This window comes from Chiloscyllium plagiosum, unplaced genomic scaffold (assembly GCF_037043375.1).
Source record: "Chiloscyllium plagiosum isolate Xiang-an unplaced genomic scaffold, Cpla_swu_hap1 HiC_scaffold_5, whole genome shotgun sequence".
Classification (NCBI taxonomy): domain Eukaryota; kingdom Metazoa; phylum Chordata; class Chondrichthyes; order Orectolobiformes; family Hemiscylliidae; genus Chiloscyllium; species Chiloscyllium plagiosum.
Genome location: NW_028270143.1, coordinates 127,225,407 through 127,244,365, shown reverse-complemented (window position 1 = coordinate 127,244,365; position 18,959 = coordinate 127,225,407). Strand labels below are relative to the sequence as shown.

Genomic DNA, 18,959 nt, shown 5'->3' with positions numbered 1-18,959 from the left:
TGCCTGGTACCATTTCAAGGAAAAGCAGAGAACTTATCTCTGGTGTCCTACTAATATTTATTCCTCAATCATCATCAAATACTGCTGTTTGAGACAGCACGTCCTTTGGAAATTGGCTGCTACATGTTTCACCTGACAACAGTGAACACTGTTTGACACACCCTAAGATATTCTATAGAAATACAAAACCTTTCCTTCCTTATGGTTAATTCAAATTTCCCCAAAGGAAAGTAGTCCACATGATTGGCAACCCATCTAACTACAAGCTCCACTGCACCAACTCAGAGGATGCTTCCCCAGCATTTTCAACCTCTACCAATTAGAACACCAATTTCTATTCCAAGTCACACCCCACCCTGACTTGAAATTGTGTTGTTGTTCCTTCCCTACAACTGGCTCAAAATTCTGGAACTCCTTATCCAAATCATGGTAGGTGTCTCTATACTCAATGGATTGGAGCAATTCAAGCCAGCAGCTCACCACTACCTTCTCAACTGCAATTAGGAATGACACAAAATGTTGGTCTTGCCAATAATGTCTACATCACATGACCAATATTAATACATATTTTTCCGTAATTAAAGCTTCACTCAACATCAGTCACTTGTTACACTGTCCCTTTGGGTTGATTGTAAAGGACTGTCCTATTTGTGGGGATCTCAACCGACAGAAAAGACAGTGGTTATTCATTTGTGTTCCATAACAAATCAGAGTCACTGTTATAGAGTTATACAGCACGGAAACAGAGCCTTCGATCCAATTTATCCATGCCGACCTGATCTCCTAAATTAATCTAGTTCCATTTGCCCATATCCCTCTAAACCCTTCCTATTCATGTAACCATCCAGATGCCTTTTCGATGTTGTAATTGTACCAGCCTCCACCATTTCCTCTGGCTACTCATTTTATAACATCTGCATGAAAAAGTTGCCAATGGTTATAATGTCAGTAATAGACAGAGATTCATTTATATTCACCCATTACTAAGAATAAAATTAGGCAGCCAGATAACTTAACATTACAAAGACGGTCTCTCTCCATTACTCTATTACATCTTCCCTTGCAGTGCTGCACATGGACATCAACATGCAATCTCCTGCAGAGGTGATAATGGAACTATTTGGAAACATGATCTTATCTCTTACACCAAGCTCACATATACTTTCTGGCAAGGATAGCTTACAAATATTAGAGTGTGAAGGGGCTTTTTTTTAATAAATTCATTCATGGGACGTGGGGTGTCATAGGCAATAAATGCTGGTCAGCCAATTTCTAGCTGCCTTTGAGAAGGTGGTGATGAGCTACCTTCTTAAACTGCTGCAATCCATATACTGTCGGTTGACCTACAACGCACTTAAGGGAGGAAATTCCAGGTATTTGTCCCAATGACCGTGGAGGAACAGCGATAGATTTCCAAGTCAGGATGATGAGTGGGTTGGAGAGGAACTTGTTGATAGTAGTGTTCCCTTGTATTAGTGTTCCCTTGTCCTTCTAGATGGAAGTGGTTGTAGGTTTGGAAGGTGCTGTCTGAGGATTCTTGATGAATTTGGTGCATCTTGTAGCTAGTACACACTGCTGCTTCTGAGCATCACAGTGCTGGATGCTTGTAGATGTGGTTCCAATCATGCAGACTGCTGGATGGTGTCAAGCTTCTTGAGTGGGGAGTATTCCACCACACTCTTGACTTGTGCCTTGTAGTAAGTGGACAGGCTTTGGGGAGTCAGGAGGTGAGTTACTCATTGCAGTACTCCCAGTCTCTGACTTGCTTTTGCAGCCACTGGATTTATGTGGCAAGTCGAGTTGACTTTCTGGTCAATGGTAATCTTCATAATGTTAATAGTTGGAGATTCAGTGATGGTAACATCATTGAATGTCAAGGAGCAGTGGTTAAACTGCCTCTTACTGGAGATGGTCATTGCCTGGCAGTCTGTGTTGCAAATGTTACTTGCCACTTGTCAGCCCCAGCCTAGATGTTTTCCAGGCCTTGTTGCATACGAACATGGACTGTTTCATGACTGGAGGAGTCGCAAATGGTGCCGAATATTGCATAACCAATCCTTGGTAAACATCCCCATTTCTGACCGTATGAAGAGGATGCAATGGCTTAGTGTCATTATCACTAGTCTATTTATCCAGAGACACAAATAATGTTCTGAAGACCCATTGCAGTGAATGGTGGAATTTGAATTCCATTAAAATCTGCAATTAATAGTCTAACAATGATCATATAACCAATGCTGATTATCATTAAAGACCCACCTGGCTCACTAATGTCCTTTAGGGAAGGAAATCCCATAGCCTACATGTGACTCCAGACACAGCAAAGTGGTTGCCCTCTGGATAATTAGGGATGGGCAATAAATGCTGGCCCAGCCAGCGACACCCTCATGCCATGAATAAATTTTAAAAAAGATCATTGATGAAGTAGCAGAAGATGGTTTGTTAAAACTCAATTAAATCTCATACCCATGACCTTTCCATCCTCTCCAAGCCTGTACAGAGGTTCCACTGCTGGGGGAGCTTCTGGTTTCTCAAATGTCGGACATGCAGTGTTCATTTGAAGCTCAGCAGCAGACCCCGGTTCAAACTGTGCCCTTGTATTATCTGGAGCCGAGATGCCTGCAATGAAAATGTGATAGCCAAGAACATGGTCCTGGTTAAAAGGTTAAAACAGTGACACAGACATGTAATAAGGACCACTTTCAGAGTCAGCAGCCCTAAGTAGTAATAAAATAGGGAAAAAGGGTTCATTTCAACAGCTTCTGTGAGGTGGGAGACTTGCTCATGATTTATCCCCAACCAATTTTCATTTCTAATGATGTTACAAATGGGTAAACTATGCGGTCAATTTTAACTAACTCATATCCGACATTATTAGACATGAAAGATGGCCCATACAGGATCAGACTGGCCTAATAGGAGATTTCCCGAGTGTATCCATAAACGGTTCCACTCTATTAATTATCAACACCACCCACTGATGAGAAAAATCCCATGGCCTTTGAGGGAAACCAATCCATTCATTGATCATGGAGAACATAACTAAAGTGTACCTGTCCCCTCTACCTTTGGATTTTCATTTGTTTTGCAGTACTTACAAGCCTCATTCTATTCCAAACTGCAGGTTGCCCAAATGCAAGAATCAATGTGATTCTTTAGTCATGCTAACAGTGAATCACACCAACAGGATCCTTCCATTCAACTGCACACCTAATGTGCTTTTTAAAAAGGTTTTACATTTTATTTTGCTCCACTCTCTTCCTTTACATTGTACATTGAAAATTAAACTCGTTTTTATTGAAACCTGAACCATTTGTTTCTCAGTCATCTCTCTTACCCCTCTCAGTGTTACACATTGATGTCAAACGGGCTACTTCCTCCAGGGTTGGTAATGGGGCAATGTCATCATCTATCATCTCAGACATTTCCACTTTCTCCTCAGATACTGCTTTAAACCCGGTGTTAACTCCTGAAACAAAGCATGACATTGCCACAGTTACTGCACTGTTCAGAAATGTGCAATGGTGTTTAGTATCACTTCCACGCTGTAAGATTCCCTGTCCAGAGACATGGAGGTTAGTTAGCAAGGGTTACTGTAATGTGCAAGTTTGGTCTAGAGAGAAAGCAAACTATAAGTGTAATAGAGGCTAAGGGCATTACTAAGTTATAGAGTCATAGAGATGTACAGCATGGAAACAGACCCTTCGGCCCAAACTCTTCATGCCGACCAGATATCCCAACCCAATCTAGTCCCACCTGCCAGCAACCGGCCCATATCCCTCCAAACCCTTCCTATTCATATACCCATCCAAATGCCTCTTAAATGTTGCAATTGTACCAGCCTCCACCACATCCTCTGGCAGCTCATTCAAGTTGTGCAAAGGACTTTGGTCATTTTGTAATTGGAAAGGTGATAGAAAGGCACTTCAGTATTTCTGGCTGGAGACAAACATTTAATAGGGGAACATCTCTTCCCACATCAGTAGTCCTTCCAGGGCAATAGCCCGAATAGTGAAAGTTTACAGAACTGCAAGGAAGACAGTGATAAACTTCAAGAGGGCAAAGACAGGCTAGTAGTTTGGACATGTACATTGAGGACAAAATTTAATGTAGAGAAGTGAAATTATTTACTTTAGCAGGAGTAATGAGGAAATGCAGAATAAAATAAAGGATGATTTTACAAGGGTACTATTGGAAATGGGGTTCCCCTTTAAAACGGTGTTCTTAGTATTCCATATTTAGCATTTCCCGTGTCGCATCAGACTTCCTGCTATCGGGAGAGGTTGAATAGGCTAGGGCTGTTTTCCCTGGAGCATCGGAGGCTGACGGGTGACCTTATAGAGGTTTATAAAATCATGAGGGGCATTGATAGGGTGAATAGACAAAGTCTTTTCCCTAGGGTGGGGGAGTCCAGAACTAGAGGGCATAGGTTTAGGGTGAGAGGGGCAAGATATAAAAGAGACCTAAGGGGCAACTTTTTCATGCAGAGTGTGGTACGTGTATGGAATGGGCTGCCAGAGAAAGTGGCGGAGGCTAATACAATTGCAACATTTGAAAGGCATCTGGATGGGTATATGAATAGGAAGGGTTGGGAGGGATATGGGCCGGGTGCTGGCTAGATTGGGTTGGGATATCTGTTCGACATGGACGAGTTGGACCGAAGGGTCTGTTTCCGTGCTGTACATCCCTATGACTAACCTTCTACAAGTGTAAACAAAGACTTATCATGTACCACGCTCCTTGATTACAAATGCAGCGTTTTCAAAAATAACAATTTTTTGTTTGTGGAAGAAACAAAAACTTTCAAATGGAGGTGAGCAAGGTGACAACGGTCATCCAACATCATGAGGAGCTGTTCCATGGTCATTTACTAAAAGGATTCAGACAGTTGGTTGACACAGCATAAGCTGCCAAGTATCAGGGTGCTCAGGCATAGGGCAGTACTGAAAGAGCTGTCTGCACCAGAAAGATGGACCAAAAGACGGTGGGGTGGCGGGGGGAGACAAAGACCCAGGAAAGCTCCGGAAAAAGAAAAGGTGATGATGGAGGTGCTAGGTGATTTGCGCTTGTGCAACAGGAACACATACCATGGGCTGAATGAGCTCCTTCTGTGCTGCAACCATTGTACAATTCTTCTGATGATTTACATGTTAAAGTCAGTTCCACTCAGATTGCACAGTCTGTGAACATTGCTTCCAGCAGCAGCCAGACATGCATTTCTTTCCTCTTAGACCAGCAAAGTCCTTTATTGAGCGTGCAGGCCTGTTAATTGCTTTTTTGGACAGGAGCCATAAAATTCTGAAGCCACTGATTAATATTGCCAGGGCACCTTTTCATACAACATAGAACATTACAGTGCAGTACAGGCCCTTCAGCCCTCGATATTGCACCGACCAGTCATACCAATCTGAAATCCATCTAACCTACACTATTCCATGTACATCCATATGTTTGTCCAATGACGACTTAAATGCACTTAAAGTTGGCGAATCTGCTACCGTTGCAGGCAAAGCATTCCATACCCTTACTGCTGTCTGAGTAAAGAAAAGGAGATTTGAAACATGACAGATTTTATAATAAGCTGAATCTTGAAATATCGATGTGTTCAAGTCCATTCAGACTGAACACGTTTCTCCAGCTTACTGCCAAAGTTACTTCACATTTGGAATGGGGAAAAAATAGAGCGCATGGATTGGGGGGGTGTTTGGGTTTGGGGTGGGGTGGGGGTGCAGCTGTTGTGGCTTCTGATCAGAGGAAATAAACTCATTCCATACTGTGTGGATCAAGTGCTGTGATTCCCTTGTAGATCCTCCAGCTTTCTATGACTTACTGTTTCAATTTAATTTCAGTTGCTGATTGTCTTTGTACTTACTCCTTCAGGATGCAAAAGACAGAATTGGAACCCCATATGTCACAAACAAATCTAGAGCCAGGCAGTAGATTTTTTAATACGCTTCACTTTCTCTCACTGACAAGCTGCTGGAGAATGAGAAATACTCTCATTCCAATTTTTGAAAAGAGAATAATGGATGGGTATAACCCGTTTTCATAGATACTCGTTAAATAGCACCCTTACTCCAATCTCTTCACCCCAATCAAAACAAAAGGGATTAAATTCCTATAAAATTTCTTAAATTAAAAGTTTATACTTTTGTCTTCTTCTAAGCACAAGCAAATAGCAGCTGAAGATCTGAGATAACAAATCTCTAAATGATTCCAGTTTGGATGACAGAACCACTTTCTTCCCACTGGCTTCATTTGTTTCAGCACATACCAGCTTAACTTCTCTTAAGTCGTCCCCAGCGGACACAGATAAAACAGAATTACTCGAATTTACAGCTGTCAGGATGTCATTCTGCACTCTCTCAATCTCAACAATCAGCCTTTTGGCACCAACTGAGGTGTGAACCAGAACAAGCAGCAGAATACAGGAACATCAGGAATTCACAGCCGACCCTGATCCAAAACATTAATTCTGATATCAACCACAGGCCTGGAGGGGAGTGGGGGAGGGGGGGGGTAGGGAGGTTTGGCAGGGGTTGGTGGTATCATTTCAGCCAAGCAGAACATGGATTCCTGACTGTCACATCATGCTGCTTGATAGAGCTCCTGCCTGGTCAGGTAGGGCTGCCACCTGGGGTCTCCCCTCATTACTATAAAAGTCAACACAAGTCTCCTTTTTAAAAAAAAAGCACAATGTCCAACCTCTGAAAGGCAAGAATGGTATGACTGAATACACTTACCCTGACTGCTGCAGTTCTTGGCCCAGTGACCTGCTACTCCACAGCGGAAACACGTGTCTCCCTTTCTGCTGAATTGACCAGCACCACCACCAAAACGTTCCCCTTTTAAATTCCACTTCTGCTTCCAGGCCTTTGGAAATCCATAACATCAGAAAGGCACATTAGTAAACTACATTTGTTTTCAAAACCAAAACAATTACAACATTTAAAAGACATTTGGAATGGATACATGAATAGGAAAGGTTTGAAGGGATATGGGTCTGGAGCAGGTAGGAAGGACTAGTTCAGTTTGGGATTGTGTCGCGCTTGGACCGAAGGATCTATTTCCATGCTGTATGACTGTACGACTCTACAACTGTGGATGCTGGAAATCAGAAACAAAAATAGAAATTGCTGGAAACGCTCAGCAGGTCTGGCAGCATCTTTGGACAGAAATCAGAGCTAACGTTTCCGCTCCTGTTTGAAGGAAGGGTGAGTGGCCCAGAAACGTTAGTGCTGATTTCTCTCCACAGATGCTGCCAGACCTGCTGAGCGTCCATATTGAAAGAAAGGGAAAACAGCGGCTGTGCATGTCGCTGGCAATAGCAGTATTTGTTACCTTTCCCTAATTGGCCTTGAACTGAGGAGCCCACTAGGCCACTTCAGACTGCGGTTGAGAACCAACCATATTTTGCTGGGTCTGGAACGACACGGAGGCCAGATGGGTTACAACGGCTGATTTCCTTCCTTAAAAGATCAATGAATTAGGTGGGTTTTACAACAATCGAGGAGAGTTATTATGGTCCCTGTCACAGAGATTGGTTTTCAATTCCAAATTTGATGAAGTGAATTTAAATTCAATCAGCTGCTGCTGAGCTGGATTTGAAGTCATATCCACAAAGTATTAGCCTGGGTCCACAAAGACAGTGACTCGTCAACACAATATGCTCTAAGTTGATGCTTTTCTGGCAAACAGGCAGATGTTCATGTTAACTACATAGCCAAGTTTTGGTTCATTCCCTGAGTGAAACGTACAGATTTGATTGATTGCATCTCAGGCAACAGATAAAATTCAAAAGGTGTGTTTTTTTTCTGATCAATCACATCACTGTCAATAGTCAGGTCCTTGCCCTTTTAAAATCATCTTTCAAATACTGAAAAACCTGCAGCTATCCAAATATTAATAACCATATTAATATTAATAAAAACCAGGAAGAACACAATTGCATTGTTTTCAAACTTCCATACCTCAAAAAAGGAGAAGCTACTAGTTTTATATTCATCAAAAGAAGCGTCGTGAACAACAAGTTCTACCGCAGAAAGTAACTTAAATGCAGTACCTGTTTGCGAAGATACGTTCCTCGTAACACTCCACCTCTGACGTGTGATTTCTTCTTAAGGTTGATTCTCACAAAGTTTCCATCTTTTTTAGGTGGTGCAACTCTACAACAGATTATAAGCAAAGCCAAAAGTAATAGTAGTGAAGATTGATCAAGCAGTCAAGACTCAACACGACTACAATGTAAACATCTACAACAGAAATCCTTTTCTCAGTCGGTTTGCAGTATACTGCATCCACTCATTCTCCTTTTACCCACTGCACATTACTTCTTTGAAGAACTCCAATAAATTAATTAGATAAGCTTTCCCCTTTCACAAAACTATGACTCCACCAGATTACCTTGATTTTTTTAAAGTAACCTGCTCTATTGTCCTTAATAACAACGTCTAACATTTTCCATCTACAGCGGAACTTTGTCAAAGGCCTTACTAAAGTCCATGTGGATAACAGTTAACACTTTGCCCTCAAAGAATTCCATCAAGTTTGTCAGACATTATTTTCCGAGCTCAAAGCCATGCTGACTATCCCGAATCAGTCCTTGCCTCTCCAAATGCATGTAAATCCTATTTCTCAGAATCCCCTTCAACAACTTCCCCACCACTGATGTCAGACTCATTTGTCTTTGGTTTTCTTAAATATAGGTACAACATTAGCCATCCTCCAGTCCTCTGTTACCTCACTCGTGGCTGTAGATGATACAAATATCTCTGATAGAGGTCCTGCAATTTCTTCTTTAACTTCCCATGCTGTCCAGGGATACATTTGATCAGGTCCTAGAGATTTACCCACCTTAATGTTTTATAAGTCCTCCAGCACTTCGTCTTCTGTAATGGGGACTATTTTTAAAACATCAATATTTATTTCCGAGTTCCTCCATTTCTGTCTCAACAATAAAAACTGACAAAATATTAATTTAGTATCTCTCTCATCTCCTGTGGTTCTACAGATAGACAACCTCATTGATCTTTAAGGGGCCCTATTCTCTCCCGTCTTGCTCTTTTGCTCTTAATGAATTTGTAAAATGTCTTTGAATCATCCTTAACCTTATCTGCTAAGGCAATCTCATATTCCCTTTCTGCCTTCCTGATTTCCCTCTCAAGAATGACTCTGCACCTCTGTTACTCCTCAAGAAATTCAGTTGATCCCAGCTATCTATACCTAATATACAGCCCTTCCTTATGCTTGACCAGAGCCTCAATATCTTTATTCATTCATTGGTCCACTCTTACCAACCTTAGCCTTCTCTCGAACAGGAAGATAATGCTTCTGAACTTGTTATCACACTTCTGAAAGCGCCCTCTTGCCGGTTGTCCCTTTACCCGCAAACAGTCTATTCCAATCAATTTTTGACAGTTCTTGTCTCGTATCTTCAAAATTTGCCTTACTCTAATTAAGAACTTTAAGTTTTATACAAGGCCTGTTTCCATAACTATTTTAAAATTAATAGAATTATGATTAGAAACTCTTACTATCTATATTTCTTGTTAGCTTTCTCTTGTACTCTAATTTTGCTCTCATTCTTTTAGTCATTTGTTGTATGGAGTATGAAAAAAAGGCAGCCTTCTGACTTGCCATCCACCTTTGCTTTTCAGTTAAGTTCAATCAACTATGATCCCTAGCAGCTCAAGTATAGCAAGGTTATAGAAAGATATTTCATACACCTTGCATGAGAAATGAGATCAATGCACCTAAAAAAGCCCTGAAGAAACAGCCCAAAAGATCACATTTACTAGCCTGAACTATATAATGAGGAGAAAGTGAGGTCTGCAGATGCTGGAGATCAGAGCTGGAAATGTGTTGCTGGAAAAGCGCAGCAGGTCAGGCAGCATCCAGGGAACAGGAGAATCGACGTTTCGGGCATGAGCCCTTCTTCAGGAATGAGGAAAGTTTGTCCAGCAGGCTAAGATAAAAGGTAGGGAGGAGGGACTTGGGGGAGGGGTGCCGGAAATGTGATAGGTGAAAAGAGGTCAAGGTGAGGGTGATAGGTCAGACTGGGGTGGGGGCAGAGAGGTCGGGAAGAAGATTGCAGGTTAGGAAGGCGGTGCTGTATTCGATGGATTTGACTGAGACAGGGTGGGGGGGGGGGGGGAGGGGGGAGGGGAAATGAGGAAACTGGTGAAATCCGAGTTCATCCCTTGTGGTTGGAGGGTTCCTAGGCGGAACTATATAATGGCATTTCTTCTAACTGGGAAGGACAAATAGTTCCATCTTAGGCTTGGTCTCGTAATAGATAACTACAACTGCAACCAAAGTAAGAATTTGTTCCGTTGAATCGAGCATTAAAATAGAAAGCAAAACAAAATCGAGTACATCTTTCTCATGTACCTCTGATATTGCTTGTTAGGTCAATGTCTGTACCTACCTCATGCCACTGCTCTTCTGAGCCTCTGAACAGATGTTCCCTTCTTCCACATCTCCGTAGAGATTCTCCTTTGGCAGCTCGGGTTTTGGCTTCCCCTCATCCTCATTCGCTGGTGGACTGCTGTCGTCCACCACAGTTCTGCAATTGGCTTTGAGGATTTGCTTCTTCACCATCTCAGCTGTGGTAGTGTTTGAAGGTTTAGTTGTTTTTCTGCGTTTCTTGGCATTGCCATTGAGATCTTCACAAGCGTCAGCACTCACTCCATCTGCTGCCAATGTTCTCCGTCGCTTCTTACTGCTTCTCTTTAGGTCTTGTGTACCTTTCCTAGTATTTATCACTTTAGACTGCTCACAATCAGTCTCTCTCTCTCCTTCATCATAATTTTCCTGCAAAGATTCTGGGGCATTGCAATTTCTCTCTTCACTGGTCACTGAATTAATGTACAATTGATGTTCCAAACCAGTTCTTGTTAGAATCTGCATTTTCCCCGTGTCAACATATTTTTGGCAAGCATGATCATCTCGGAAATAGCCATTCCCTAATTCTGGAGGCTTTTCAGAATCCTGAAAATCACTCGAGGAAACGGATAGCTCATCATGTCTAACTTTTAAAGAGACATTACCCAATGAGGAGGGTGTATCACCAGCTGAGGGAGATGTAGCAGTCACTGTACAGGACCCCTTATTGACTGTTGGGGAATCACTTAGTTGCAGAGGCTGCTCACTGGCTACCTGTATTGTGTCATTCACATTTTGAGGCTTGTGATCAACTTGGGGAGTAGAGTCACCGAATGAAGGAGGTTTCCCATGATCAGAGTCAAGACTGTATTTACCACTGGCTGGGAGTGAAAGTCTGCCCAATATGGGCAATTCAACATCTGGTTGTGTTCTCTCCTGGCATCTGTCCAACCAGCCACGATCAATCGAGGATAATCTCAGAGACACACACTGCTGTAATTGCTGTAGTTTATTAATAGACTGGGGAGTCCTTGTCTGGATTCGGAGCACTTTTGATGGAGAAATACCTTTCATGACTGGATGCTGAAATTTTAGTTGATCAGATCCATCTGGAGAGTCTTGAGATACAAGCTGCAGATCTTCAGCAGGCTTGGGGGTGACAGGGTGTCCCCCAACAACTGGGCCATTCTCTCCATCATCGATCTCTTTGGATATCTGCGTCCTCCTTGAAGTCAGCGACTTACGGAGAGAAATTGGCCTTTCCTTTCAGATATTTAAAAAAAAAGACATTCACTGTTTTTGCTCTGGTCTTTTACTTGTACAGCTGTACTAAAGTTCAAAACATTTAAAACCAAGCGGCTAAAACTATGTAGTCTCTTGTAACTAAACTCGCTGATTTTGCAGCTCCAGTACTCAGCTTTGTTGTACTTTCTCTGAATTCATCAAGAGAATGACGGAAACAAGCCAAATGACCCATCAACTTTATGTTTTATTCTTCCAGATAAAGTACCCAACTCTAAACTCACTCACTTCCTTCTTCCCAGTACCCCCTAAAGTTCTCCGGTTTCAAATAATTTGTGGACTGTGTCAAGTTTGTGACAGAAAAAAAACACATTCCACTCTCCTGACTCCCTCTCGAAAGAGAGCTTTTCAAAGTTCCTGTGACTGTTTACCAAGGGTCTGATATCAGCTGTGTTACCAGGATAATCCAACACCAACACGTTCCACAGAGATAGATACAGCACAACTGAAGTAACTGCAACTGTACCCTCCTTAGTCAGGGTAGACGGTTTCATACATGTGATACAGAGGGTGGGAAGCAGCAAAGGAAGTAACACTTACCTTTCCTGATGTTCCAAGTTTCTCCTTTAATTTCATTCCATAATACTGTGCCGATGCTTTTAGAGCACCGTGCTCCTTCGGTGTGAGCTCCTGAAACTTTCTGTTCTGACGATTAAGATGTAATCCCCAAATATCACACTTAGAAGCCTGGAGAGATAAATCAGCTAAATTTATTTTTTTTTAAAAACAAACTAGATTCCCTCCTCAGTTACAGCCATCTCAAAAGATGACCAATAGTTGCTTACATGATGTTGGAAGGCTCAACCAGTTATCCAGTTACAAAATGACGTGATTCATGCCAGTTACCAAACAACGGATGGACCAAATGACAGTGACTTATTCTTGCTGGTTAGAACACCATGCCCCTTGTGTAAAACAAATTCTGAATGGCTCAAATATTAAATGTTTTCCACATTGTTTGGCTTTCCCTACTAGAGCAAATAATTATCTACCCCCATCAATGCATTTGGAGTCATGTGTCTACATAATAGCAGTGAAATTCAAAAAACCCTGCATAAACAGCAGGACTGAGTCAATCAGTCCATGGAGTCTGCTCCATCATTCAATAGTAATGGCTGCATCATGGTTAGTTTGAGTGTGCCCATAACTTCATTTTCCTGTCTGTCCCACATAGCCAGAGACTTCCTTGTCAAAGGTCTGAACATATACAAGTCTAGTGACACAAAGATAAAGACAAAGACCCAACCTCCATCGCTGTCTGGAGAAAGAGAATCATAAAGATCCGCAGAGGAAATACCATCTCTATCTTAATTTTTAACTGTGTTCCTCGTTACATAGAACTAGGAGGAAGCAGCCAGTCATTTGAGTTTGTTCCACCACTCAATATGACAACAGTTGAACCTAAATCTCAAAGCCACATTTCCATTTTCTCCCTCTACCTCTCGATGCCATATCTAAAAAATTTATCTCGTTCTTGACAATATTCAGTGATTTCTGTGGTAAAGTATTCCACAGATACACTATCTTTTGAATGAAGAATTGTTTTCCTCATCTCAGTCGGAAATGCCCTACCCTGAAATATCCCGCTTTTCTGTTTTTGCTGCCAAAATAGAGATCTGTGTTTGGCTGCATTATATTTCATCAGTCAACACTATCCTGAGTCTGTGTCCCCCAGTTCTTGAGTTTTCAACCAGGAAAATCATACTCCCTGCATCTAGCTTCCTCCTTGTTAGAATTGTTTCACCTTTTATCTCATCTCTCTTAACTGTAGCGAATACAGGCCAAATCGAACCATCTATATTCAAAAAGATCATCTTGCCATCTCTGTTATTAGTCCAGTTAATCTCTCTGTGCCAAGAATATTCTCTCTTAGGAAGGAAGACCAACATCATACACATTACTTCCGGTGTGGTCCCAACAAGGTCCTGTATGACTGCAGGAGAAAGTGAGGTCTGCAGATGCTGGAGATCAGAGCTGAAAATGTGTTGCTGGAAAAGCGCAGCAGGTCAGGCAGCATCCAGGGAACAGGAGAATCGACGTTTCGGGCATAAGCCCTGCGCTTTTCCAGCAACACATTTTCAGCCCTGTATGACTGCAGCAAGACAATCTTACTTCTAAACTCAAAGTGTCTTGCAATGAAGGCCCCTCTATCATGTGCCATCTTCATTGTTTGCTGCACCTGCCTGTCTTTCACTAACTGGTGTACAAGGACACCCAAACCTCTTTGTACATCTACATTTCCCAATACTTCATTAAATAATACTCTTCCTGTCTGTAATTCACAACAAAGTATTTACTCAATTTTAGCCACATTGTACTGCATCTGCCATGTGTCTCCTCACTCACTCAGACTTGTTGGATTTGATTTATTATTGTCCGATGTGCGAAATGCAGCAACAAGTATTGTTTAGATTAGACTAGATTACCTACAGTGTGGAAACAGGCCTTACGTGCTATCCAGACAGAACGTAACACAGAATGTAGTGTTACAGTTACAGAGAAGTTACAAAGATCAATTCTGATATACGAGAGGTCTGTTCAGCAGTCTGATCAGAGGAGAAGAAGCCGTTCTTGAAGTTACCATGTCAAAGTTACCATGAAACCTCCTTTGCTCCACCCAGTCTTTAAATGTCTACGACCAGAGGGCTAAATGGATAATGGGTTGCACATTTAAATGTGAGGAGGAATTTCTTCTTGCAAAAGCTGGCAAATCTGTGGAATTGTTTAACATAGAGGCTATAGAGGCGGACTCATTACGTATCTTTAAGGCTGAGATAACTAGACTTTTAATCATTAAGGGAATCAAGAGTTATGGAGACAAAAACAAGAAGGTGGAGTTGAGGATTATCAAATCAGCTGTGATTCATTGAAAAGGTGGAGAAGACACCATGGGCTCAATGGTCTGTTTCTGCTCCTACATCTTATGATCTTAACCCACTGGTCACTGCCTGCCACCTGGAAAAATGCTTCCCCTCAGTCAATCAATTCTAATCCATGCCAATTTGCTGCTCCCAACTCCCTCCAGAAGAAACATCCTTGGAGTCAAGCTTCTTTAGGATCTTACATGTTTCAATAAGATCACCTCTCATTCTTCTAACCTTCGCTGAGTACTAGCCCAACCTGTTCAACCTTTCCTCAAAGGGCAGCACCTTCATCATGGCCTTGTGAACATTTTCTAAACTACTTCCAACGGAAGTATGTCTGTTCTTAAGGAAACCAGAATACCACATGATCTCACCAATGTCGTCTAAGGTTGTAGTAATGACTGCAGTAAGACATTCTTACTTCTAAACTCAAAAGTGCCTTGCAATGAAGGCCCCTCTATCATGTGCCATCTTCGTTGCTTGCTGCACCTGCCTGTCTTTCATCAACTGGTGTGCAAGGACACCCAAATCTCTTTGTACATCTACTTTTATACTCTATTGCCTTGAAATAAAGCTAAAGATTCTGCTTGCCTTCTGAGTTATATGTTTATTTTTGTGATCTATGTGCAAGGATACCGATCGCTCTGTACCACAGTGCTGTCATCTCTCTTCATTGAAACAAGATCTTGCGTTTCTGCTTTTGCTGCCAAAATGGAGATCTGTGTTTGACTGCATTATATTTCATCAGTCAATATTTCCCACTCACCTAACCTCTGTATAAGCCCATTTTAGCCTCTTCACAAATTGCTTTTTCTATTTACCATACTGTCAATAAGTTTGGCTACAATAACGTCGGCTCCTTCATCCAAGTTGTTAATATGGATTGTGAATAGTTGAGGCCCCAGCACAGATGCCTGTGGCACTCCATCATTAACAGCTTACCCCATCAACCTTTAACATAACCGGAGGTATCCCTTGTTCTACATGTTGGTGGAAAAGAGACATTGACAGTTCAAATCCAATTATTAAAAAAGGAACATAAAAGCTACAAATCAGAGACAGCTAAAAGTTTGGAAAGGCAAACATCTATCTTTATTGGCTGAAAAGCAGAATCAATCGCTTCACTAAGTAGTCTCTCTGTCAGAGATCACAGCCTGTCCTGCTACTTAAGCCACAATATTCTGTAAATGACTGGTTACCTGGAGGCAGACAGAATTTTTGATTTTTGCTGCACAAAATTCCATGAGGAATATTCTACGCAGGGACATATTATGGGAAAAGAAGCAAAGAAAATGGACATAATGCAGAAATCTAGACTTACCTCCTCATTTTGGCTAGTTTTCATCAAGGGCTTACTCCCACTCACCGGTGGACGTTGATTGTTCTCTGTAGTATGTCCCTCCCTATTTTGCTTGATAGTTCTATATTCTCTATACAATTCTGTGAATTCAAAAAAACATGGATTATTAGTGTGCCCTGGGATGTAAATGGTTTAATCCAATACATTAATATCAGTGAACTCAGTTCCAAGACAACACAATATAAACAAGTTCGATCCACATTAGTCGGGCACCATCCATGCAAGATGGAACGGGTTGCATTCTCGTCTTTCAGATACGTTATTTTACCATATACAATTCCAGCTGACCCATAGTGGGGTTGGGAATTTCCGGTCTTGAAGTTCAGATCCTCTTTATATACACTAGAATTACTTAAAAAAACAGTCACACTCCAGCCATGCCAGAAAATTCAGACAATATTTTGGGTTATTTCAGAAATTGTGTGTTAATATTACTGGGGGGGAAAAAAGGGAGACATTAAGTCTTTTCATCTTGCAATCCTTGGGAGAGTTGCAAGAATACCATTATAAAAAGAGTGCTGATTGATTAACAAATGGACTCTGATTGGTAGGAGATATTGCCATGGAAAATCCACCAGTGAGGCAATGACTGACAGTAAACTGACAAGCTTTGTTTACATTTGAGCATAGTTGACGCTCATTAATCAAGGCATTAATCAACCAAGGAATGGCAGTCACCCACGTTATTTGTTAGCATTTGTGTAAAGATGGTTCAGTTGGTCAATTAACGAATTATGTGAGAGTCACACAGTCCGAGAAATCACAGGATCAGTTTTTTGATCTTCAGGGGGCAAAGATCTTTTTATCCCCACACAACAGGATACAAGGTTGACTTCATACTTCCCTGGACAAAACAAAGAGGGAACTATAAAAAGGCACAACTCTTCCTCCTCATGCCCCTCATTCAGTAATCTTTGCTAAAAGTGTATACTTATGGACATCAAATAAAAACCAAGGTCGATATGGTGAACTCCATTGATATGCCTTTCGGGAACATTCAATGCGTAACCTCACAATCAAATAATGGTCCTGAGTGGTTTCCAGCAGCCAGCATTATTGCAACCATCCCAACCCAAGGAAGAGTTAGCACTTTCTATAAAAGACAAAGGTTGGAAATATTTGGTGACAGTATTGTGATATCACAGAGATGTGCAAATTCTTCTACATTTTGACGAGTGAAACCCCCATGTTTCCAAGCCAAGCAGATAAAGGAAAAAATAAGAGAAAAACATTAATAAGTTACAACTGTTATCAAGCTGCTGCCTTGCATTCCGTCTTGACTGTCTTTAGTACTGGCCTAAGTAGAGGACCTATTCACTTAGTCAAGTTACTTGGTTGGATAAAGTTAGGGTTAGGCAGGGGAAGATCAAGCATAATCAGAGTAAAAACTTCCTTTAGTTTAATATATCAAAACTGAAGCATTCTTCCTCAGCTCCCTCACACTCCTGGCCTCTGTCACTTCTCCAGCTACAGAATGGCAAGAGTGTTGTCATATTTGCTCCAACTGCCCCTCCACCAAACTGTAATTCTTTCCTCAGCATCGCTGTTCCACTAAGGCTTTTACTTTCTTTCTGGAATCCCTTGCCTTCCGAATGCCCTCCCCTCTGTAACATTTCCTTCTCAAATTTTCCCAAACCACTTCCCTTCCTTCTTTACGGCTTAGTAAAGCAACCTTAGGCTTTTATTTCTATCAAGCAAAACATACAAGCTAATTTATCTGTGCCAACACAATCCATTGACAATAAAAACCTACAGCTCAGAAAGGCTTGAGAACAACAAGAAATCAGAAAAAGCTGCAGAGGAGAAACTTTGTTTACTGTGTGATACATGTTACATGGATATTTTCCCTGCAACCAGATTATGCAAGTAAAGGTCGGTCCAATGCATTCTTTCCCTTCCATCCACTACCAATAAATTCTCTGGATTAAGGTAACAAGACATATTCCTTTCATACATTACTTACTTTGAGTCTCTTCTGAAGCACAAGCCACATCAACCTACAGAGGAAAACGTTGAGGAACAGTAAGTTTTCTTGGACAGACAGAGCAGCTTTATTACACAAAATTAAAAGATCACAATTTGAAATCATACTTATTACAAATGGCTACTTGCAGCAGCCACACATATACCAGATTAGCCTGATCTGCACCACATATTGCATTCCCTCCATAAAGTCATAGTTTTAAAACGTCATGAATTGTCTGTAAATTTCCAGATGAGACCAAATTGATTTGCATGACTAGCAACACAGGTATGTGCCAAATCCTACAGGGGGAAAAAGAAACAGAAGACCAAATTAAATGGTGTACCAGGCCAGAACATAGGAACAGGAATAGGCCACTCAGCCTGTTAAGCCTGTTCTATCATTTAATACAATCATGACAGACCATCCACCACAAGATTAGCTTAGAACAAGGAGGACATGAGCATACTGCCATTTGAAGTAATAAGGTGAAGGGAAATCGATTTGGTCCAAAACTATTTCTTGTCTAAAATTCAATAAATGTAAGAGTCATCAAAATAGTAACACTCGGATTGCCGAAGAATTTATGACTAAAACAAAAACAAAATTTCAGATAGAGGAGCAGCATGGCAGAATTTATTGAACTCTTTTTTTTCATGAGTGCAATTATACCAATTCAACTAGTTATTTAGAGATTGAAGAAACAAGGATTGTGAGGATAAGATTATTGATAGTTTTTCAGACAATAAAACTCAAGGGTAACGAGGGTACTAGTGAGTCTAATTTGGGTTCACACCCAAAGACCGGAGACTATGAGTGAATAAAACATGAATGCAAGGTATTTCTCCAATTTAATACAAGCTATTGCAGATTTAGAGGACGTAACATTTTCTTTATGTGTCCATCATCATTAGGTGGTCAGCCATTTACACCTTTCGAAAATGTAAAAATTCTCTTGAAGATAGCTGCAGAATAACTATGTGAAAAAACCCACAGTTTAAAAAGGTCATTCTTTTCACACACTGTACAGGCCCTTTTCAAGTATGCAGATCAGTGAATATTTTAAAATTGTATTCACTGATTGAAA

At 41.2% G+C, this 18,959-nt stretch overlaps 1 protein-coding gene across 1 annotated transcript in view; it reads right to left on the bottom strand.

Moving 5' to 3' along the window:
* The window catches only part of recql4 (RecQ helicase-like 4), a 77,730-nt gene that overhangs the window by 53,805 nt on the left and 4,966 nt on the right, over window positions 1-18,959 (bottom strand). Inside the window, exons 3-10 of the mRNA XM_043690894.2 lie at window positions 17,873-17,906; window positions 15,871-15,989; window positions 12,226-12,372; window positions 10,427-11,646; window positions 8,063-8,165; window positions 6,744-6,873; window positions 3,338-3,469; window positions 2,467-2,619 (exon numbers count right to left, since the gene is read on the bottom strand). Coding sequence (XP_043546829.2) covers window positions 2,467-2,619; window positions 3,338-3,469; window positions 6,744-6,873; window positions 8,063-8,165; window positions 10,427-11,646; window positions 12,226-12,372; window positions 15,871-15,989; window positions 17,873-17,906 — 2,038 coding nt within the window. The remainder of the gene's footprint in view (window positions 1-2,466; window positions 2,620-3,337; window positions 3,470-6,743; window positions 6,874-8,062; window positions 8,166-10,426; window positions 11,647-12,225; window positions 12,373-15,870; window positions 15,990-17,872; window positions 17,907-18,959) is intronic.